The sequence below is a fragment of the Arachis stenosperma genome, chromosome 10 (assembly GCF_014773155.1).
Source record: "Arachis stenosperma cultivar V10309 chromosome 10, arast.V10309.gnm1.PFL2, whole genome shotgun sequence".
Classification (NCBI taxonomy): Eukaryota; Viridiplantae; Streptophyta; class Magnoliopsida; order Fabales; family Fabaceae; genus Arachis; species Arachis stenosperma.
Genome location: NC_080386.1, coordinates 121,478,538 through 121,486,405, shown reverse-complemented (window position 1 = coordinate 121,486,405; position 7,868 = coordinate 121,478,538). Strand labels below are relative to the sequence as shown.

The 7,868-nt window shown below is 27.2% G+C and overlaps 1 protein-coding gene across 4 annotated transcripts; it reads right to left on the bottom strand.

Moving 5' to 3' along the window:
* Positions 1-685: 685 nt before the first annotated feature.
* On the bottom strand, positions 686-3,192 carry LOC130958071 (ninja-family protein 6-like). 4 transcript variants are annotated; one of them, XM_057884960.1, is made up of 4 exons: positions 2,966-3,192; positions 2,490-2,559; positions 2,088-2,403; positions 686-1,715 (listed from the first exon to the last, which is right to left on the bottom strand). In XM_057884960.1, the coding sequence occupies exons 2-4, from the start codon at positions 2,493-2,495 to the stop codon at positions 1,132-1,134; spliced, it is 906 nt and encodes a 301-aa protein (XP_057740943.1). In that variant the 5' UTR covers positions 2,496-2,559; positions 2,966-3,192; the 3' UTR covers positions 686-1,131. The 4 variants fall into 4 exon arrangements, with proteins under 4 accessions (XP_057740943.1, XP_057740945.1, XP_057740946.1 ...); XM_057884962.1 differs by having other exon boundaries at positions 2,972-3,192; XM_057884963.1 differs by lacking the exon at positions 2,966-3,192 and adding an exon at positions 2,711-2,942.
* Between the last annotated feature and the right edge of the window lie 4,676 nt (positions 3,193-7,868).

Below are 7,868 nucleotides of genomic sequence, written 5' to 3'. Positions count from 1 at the left end.
TTTAGTAGGACGTTTATTCATGATTATGTAATAAACAATGAGGAGTGCTAGGGACCAACAATTTTTGTGTTTTGTAACTATCAATTGGCCATCAATAGTATTTTTAATGGTATGAGATTACATCCAATGGTAGAAAATCACTCACTTTTCTTTTAATGGTTAAGTACTAGCCACAAAACACAAAAATTACTAGCCCCTAAACTTTCTCATAAAGAATTTTTCAGATTTAGGAGAGAGGAATTGCTTTGTAAAAAATAGCAGAATTGAATTACTAGTAATAAAATGCTTAGCACGAAAAAGAACAACCTCTTTGATAGAGACTAACTAATCAATGAATAATATATTGGTGAATTCTATGGTGCCTATAACTTGGTGCCTAATTTTTGACTAACTTACTTTTCATGGTAATTTTTGAATATTTAATAATTATTTATTTTTATATTTTTAAAATTAAATATTAATTTTTAATCCTTTTTAGTAAGTTAGGCAAACACTTTTAGACACCATAACAATCACTTAATATATTTGCGGTGGTCAAACAAATTCATCCAAAGGGATCTGTGAATCTTGTATTTAAAAATTGTTACTATTACATGAGGAATATACATCATAGATGAGCAAGGTAATTGTGCAACTTAAACCAAACAACCAACCAATGTATAGATTGATCAAAGTGATATTAGTATTAGATCAAAGTGATATTAGTATTAGAGAAAAATTTAAGGGTGAACAATTTTAAGTTGTATTAGCCATCACTTTAAAACCAATAGTGCAACACATTTAATCGAATAGTCTAACACTTTTAAATATTATTGACTAAAAACAATAAATATTGTGCTCATTCTTAACCACCGATGTTAAACAAATTAAACAAATTAATCTATTCTGATAGGGTACAGATTGTTGTTACTCTCTCTCTTTTTGAACCTCCTTAAACTAGGTGAATTTGGTGGCATTCGGATATGATTGATCTATGCATAGAATTATGGGGTGGCGATTTTTTTTTTTAATTTTAAAACCATGACTAATTATGGAAGTTAAACTAATAAAAGATAGTTTTGATTGACAATTTCCACTCTCCCTCTACATACTAATCTAAGATTCATAGTTATGAATCCAACTTGATTACCTCTAGAATGGACTGAAATAAACAGTGATTTGCTTCATTGGGTTTTCCACTTCCTTGCCACCAGCATGCATAACGAACTCTGCTGGAGTGAGGAAGTTACCATGGCAAACACACACAATGCAAGCTTGGCGATTCCTGTACTTATATAGAAACCCTTCTACTCTTCTCCCGTTAGGGCCGTCTCCTGTCGTCGTCACACTCGGTATCTGCCTAAGGATCTCCATCACATCCCCTTTCAGGCTGCAGTAGTTCCCTAGCTTGAATCTCTTGTCTGGAATCTTCTCCTTTGAATCTGTGTTTATTGTTTTCTTGGAAGTCAGGCAATCATTTTTCTTCGTGGTTGATGCATTGGTGTCGAGGTCAAGGCCTTCCGCCTCCTTTGCATCGGTGATGGTTGTTTTCTTGTAAGCCAAGGAATTGTTTTGCTCTGTGGTTGATGCTTTGGTGTTGAGGTCGATGAGGTCGACCGCCTTTGCATTGATGTTTGTTGTTTTCTTGGAAGCCATGGAATCATTTCTTTTCGTGGTTGATGCATTGTTGTTGAGGTTGGGTCCTTTAGCTGAGCTTGATTGTGCCTTATGTGCATCTGCACAAATCAGTAAACAGGATTATGTGACACAACAGTTAACAAATCAACAAGTTATAATGTTAAGTCATGGATCTTAACATAAGAGAGATTCTTTCTTTCTTAACAAGGAGTTAACTTTCATTCTCCATAGCCTATGCTTTGATTAGCACATTCAAACCAATGAAATGTTCTGTTTCTATCCCTTAGGACTTTCAACTCTAACATGTTTTTGCAAGCATAGATCTACCTATATATATAATGTAGTTTCCACATTTGCATGAAAGTAGCACATATTGGAGACAGAAACAAAAACACAATTTCTATGTAACACTTGACATTTGACAACAACCAAAACAGAACAACAAAAATGTTAGTATGTTAGCATGTTACCCTGCATATGGTTTGAATTCCCGGAAGGATTTAAAAGTGACTTGACTTGAAAGAAGTTGGCACCATTGACAGCCACAGCAATCCTCCTAAGCCTTTCATGCAGCATTCTCTTGCCATTGCCATCCTCAGCCTCTGATGGCAAAGAGCTTGATCTGTTCAGACATGGCAGAAATGTGATGCTTCCATCATTCATCACTGATAATGACCTCTTCAGCTTCCTCCTCCTCTCTTCTTCTTTCTCATCACCACAAGGTGACAGCTTCAATGTCAGGTCTATTTTGTTGCTGCACTTCATCTGTTCCTCACCATAAACTGTCTGAAATAATCAAAGTTTTCTTAATTAGTTTTGTTGCATTGCATGAGGAGAAAAATTCAACATTTTCTTTTTTTTTTCAGCATTACCTCCATTGAACTCAAAGCGGAAGAAATAAAGAAAGAAAAGGCCTTCAATAGAAGACACCTAGAGTTCTCTCTGAAGAGGAAAAAAATAACAACAACAATAATTAGAATAATGATAACAATTAATCAAAAAATAAACAAAGGACATGCATTATGCAGAAACAAGTTAGGCAGAAAATCAGAATTTGAAATGATGGTAACCTTAAAATAGCTCCAAACTCTACCTAACAAGGAGAATAGAGCAATGATGATTACACAAAATGAGATAAACATTAAAAAAGAAACTAACTACACCAAAAAAGCTTAAATCTTTGTCAACAAAAGTCACATCCCCAAATGGGAATTGCGAGTTAAAAAACAAAAAACAATGGGACAGGGTACCTAACAGGATTACTGATAATAATAACAAGAAGAGAGAACAAAAACAAAAACCAAAACCAAAACAAAAACATAAGAATTGAGAAATGAGGAAAACTCACTCACACAGTGGGAATGTCACAACAAAAAGTAAGTGTGTGGGGGCTGCAAATTTGATATGGAAGAGAAGAAGAAGAAGAAAAAGAAGAGTGAATAACACATTGATGACGATGTTGTTGGGGGTGTGTCGTGTTTTTATGAGGAGTTACACGTGGCAATGAGAGGAGAGAGCGTGAGTTTCACCTCATCTTAAGTTTGAACACTTTGATCTCTCTTCTCTTCTCTTATGTGCGGGTTTTTCTGAGAATTGAGGTCTTCAAGAAGTGGCAGAAGCACCCAGGACGCTTGTTCATCCTTGTCTATGTGTAATTCTTAAGAGGGTCCAGGGGTAATATGGTCAAATCGTCTGTTAAGGTTCATCCTTCTTTTCTTTCTGCATGCCACTCCCAACACCTACCGTGTCATGCACATTTTTTTAAATAAAATATTCTCTTCAACATAATTGTCCGTTAATAGGATGAGTTTGAGTTTTAATAAAAAAAAAAAACAAAAACAAAAACAAATGATGTTTATGTTTTTTAATATTCTTAATTTTTTAACAATTATTTTTAATCCTACTCAAGACCGTATTAATCAAGATAATAAATTCCAATAAGCCTTTCATGTCTTACTGGTTAATTTATCAAAGCGTGTCAGATTATGAATATATTAATTAAAATAAGAGAATGATAATAGCTTTTATGACCATATTTCATGCACACACAAAATTATATACTAAATTAGTTATTAAAAATATATTAAAATATAAAATATATATTAAAAATATATGAAATAATATATTTAATTTTGAAGTACCGACAATTTTACAGTTACATAATCACATTCGTTCTTTTGATAATCATTCACGCGATTAATATAAAATATGAAGAGTGTTAGGGACAAGCATATTTTATAATCTGTAACTATCAATTAGTCATTGTTAATATTTTTAATGGTATGAGATTATATTTAATAGTATAAAATTATTATTTTTTTTACTAATTAAATACAATTTTAATAAAAATACTACCTCCTCAACTTTTTCATAAAATATAATTATTTTAACTAATATAACTTTACGTAATTAAATACATATATAAAATTATTTTACTCTAATAATATACCAAAATTATAATATTTTGTAGTTTTTGTTAGGTGAATTTTCTCTTGTTAGCACCTTTTTACATTAATTTATTATATTCTAGTTTATTTTTGTTTAATCCAACCTTTATAAATATTCAATAACTTTCTCTAATTAATGGTTGAATTATTTCTTCTTTGAGATACAACCTGAACACATTCCTAAAGCAATAATATTAAATGTAAATTAAAATTAGTTATTAAAATTAATTATTAATATAAAATATATTAAAATATAAATTATATATTAAAAATAAATTAAATTATATATATTTATATATAATATATAATAATTAATTTTAATACCTAATTTTAATATGTAAATAACATTTTATTATTCAAATTATTCTTATAAGATGTAACCAATATTTTTTTAAAACAAAAATATTATATACGCATAAAAAATTAGCTAATAAATTATTATTGTATATTTTTTTTGGTGACTAAATTATTATTATATATTATTTAATTTATTTATATTATATATTTTATATGTTGATATATATTTTATATTAAAAATTAATTTAATAATTGATTTTTTTGTGTATATATAATATAATAATTTTTAAAATTGTTTTCAAAACAAATTTCGCGAAATAACTATTTCGGCTTGGTTTTATATAAATAAATATTTAAAAAACATTAATTCCAGATATACGCACGGTATTAATTTATTCTACAAATGTGCAGAGCTAATTCTTGAGAGGCGCCTACAAAATGGTGTTGCACTACAAATTATGGGTGGTGACAATGAAATGGAGCTAACACTGGCAGGCATCAGCATTTCGCGGCTGGTATCCAGGAATGACGCATTCCAAGCATGGCGACCACGAATTGGAGCACCTCAACAACATCGCAAGCGAAATAGCCTATTGTGCATGTGGGACTAAAATAATTATAATTGATAAATAAATTAGTAAAACACTATTTTAATTTTTATATTCGAATTAAATTTTAATTGTGTGTTTAATATTTAAAATTTTATTTTTGTCTCAAATATTTTATTTTTTATTTTTTATTTTTTATTTTTAATCAATATTAAAAAATTTTAAATTTTTTGAGTTTTTATTATTATAAATTTTTGGTATTTTGTGTACTCTTTATTGTAGAGATTTTTTATATTTTTGTACTATTAGTACTCATATTTTTAGTAAAAATATTATATATACATCAATAATTAAATACTAAATTAATTGGTATGCAATTATACATAAATATTATTTAACTTATTTTAAAGTCTAAATTATAATTTTAACTTAATTTTTATTTTAAATATTTATATAAATGATACTATTTCTACTCATTATCACTATTTTTTATAAGGTAGAAAATTTTCAAATTTAAAATTGATATAAAGTAAAAAATTATATATATTTTTACTTGTGGATATAAAAAATGTACACTTTCTTTTTTATTTATTATTTTATCAAATTGCATTGAGTGTCCATCATTTACATCTTTATATTTTATATATAATATTTTTACTTTATATCAATTTTAAATTTATAAATTTGCTACTCTATAAAAAATAGTGATAATGAGTAGAAATAGTATCATTTATATAAATATTTAAAATAAAAAATTAAGTTAAAATTATAATTTAGACTTTAAAATAAGTTAAATAATATTTATGTATAATTGCATACCAATTAATTTAGTATTTAATTATTGATGTATATATAATATTTTTACTAAAAATATGAGTACTAATAGTACAAGAATATTAAAAATCTCTAAAACAAGTACATAAAATATCAAAAATTTATAATAATAAAAACTCAAAAATTTTAAATTTTTTTAATATTGATTAAAAATAAAATATAAAATATTTGAGACAAAAATAAAATTTTAAATATTAAACACAAAATTAAAATTTAATTCGAATATAAAAATTAAGATAGTGCTTTACCAATTTATTTATCAACTGTATTATCAAAGTCTAAATTTAATTTCTCTAATTATTTTAGTCCCACATGCACAATGGGTCATTTTGTTGGCGCTGCTCTTGAGGTATTCCAATTCGTGCTCGCCATACTTTGGAATGTGTCATTTCCTGGATGTCAGCCGCGAAATACTGATGGCTGCTGGTTTCAGTTCCATTTCACTGTCATCACCCATAATTTATAGTGCAATACTATTTTGCAGGCGCCTTCTAAAAATTGATCCTGCACATTTGTGGAATAAATTGATGTCGTACGTGTATATCTGAAATTAATATTTTTTAAATATTTATTTATATAAAAAAGTCTGGTATCTACTATCTAGTATCTACCACCTCCCGACTACTTGATATACAAACAGATTTAACCAATTGGTCCACTAATCCGAACCGACCAGAAAAAATGTGGTTTGGTTCGAATCGAGCTGGAAGGATTGCTTTTTATGTTTAAACATATTAATTAGAGGGTTCCATAAAACCTTTTTTTCTCCCCCAATATCGATTATCAAGTAACCCATTCATACAAGGTTATTGAACATAATTGTTATACACACCGGTTGGATTAAACTAGATTGGATTCTGATCGATTTATTATCACCATTGCTTAATAAAAAGGTTTACAATACTTTTTTCAACAATATGCTATTATTACAACCTTAAACTTGTTCATGACAAAAAGTCAAATGTTTCTAGTGTCACGATAGTTAGGTTAGGATTTAATTTGTTGTATTATAAGCATAAAATAACTTACAAAATCATATATTACTATTTCAATATACATTTGCTCTTTCACTTGTTTATCAAAATACAAAATTTTCCCCTTCACTAAGAAGATATAATCAGTGTAATAAGAATATAATCGGGAATATAATAATAAACTTTGCATAAAAAATGAGAAATTTAGAATGAATGATAATAACAAATATTGTGAGACAGAAAATTAGACAAAAATTTATTTATAAAAAAAAAAAAAACTTAAAAACACTAATTTATGAAGGAACAACAAATGGTGGAGTTGGCGGAAACAAGGTCTTTCGATAGAGAGAAACTCATATATAATAAATTTATAAATTATTTAATAATTTTTAATTATTAATTTTATATAAAAAAATTTAAGAAGTTAATACTTTTATTTATTTTCTTGATATTGCGAATATGGTAGTCATGGTCCCTAACCTTGTACCTGCGACAGTGCTAGAAAGGACACGTGGCAATGTCAAATGCAACGCATTCATTAGAGAGGGACATCAAAACTGGTGGAATATTTCACCAACTTCGTACCTCTCTTTGACAACTTAAATTCACTATTAATGTACTAAATCAATGATAGTGAATTTAAGTTCAAAAATTTGTCAATAAGTATTTTAAATATTTTCTTTCAGAAAATGAATAAAAGAAATTTTAAATTTTAGGATGTCGAATATACAAAAAAAATTTTAAATTAATATTTATTTTATATTTTTTATAAAGTCTTTTATAATACTTAAAAATTAATATTTATAATATTTTAAATTTTTAAAATTAATATTTATTTTATATTTTTTATAAATTCCTTGCCATAAAAGTATCATTCCACTCTTTTCTCACCTTGCACCCCAATCCCACTAGGCATTAGGAAAGTTGACCCACAGACCTACACCTTGGGACGCGTTTTGCATGTTCAATGTACAATTATGTGTTTGGATTAAAATTTATAAATAAAAATTTGTATAATTTTAATTAAAAATAAATTGGTGATAATGTGATTTATATTTAATAATTATTATATTAAAAAGTTATAATAAATTAAATGTTGTTTGAATTATATTATTTAAAATTATTTATAAATAAAAAATTATTGAAAAAGA

Bases quoted from the DNA above. Each gene is read 5' to 3' on its own strand.
- LOC130958071 (XM_057884960.1), bottom strand. The intron at 1,716-2,087 runs GTAACATGCTAA...TGATTTGTGCAG, and splicing joins GAATTCAAACCATATGCAGG to ATGCACATAAGGCACAATCA.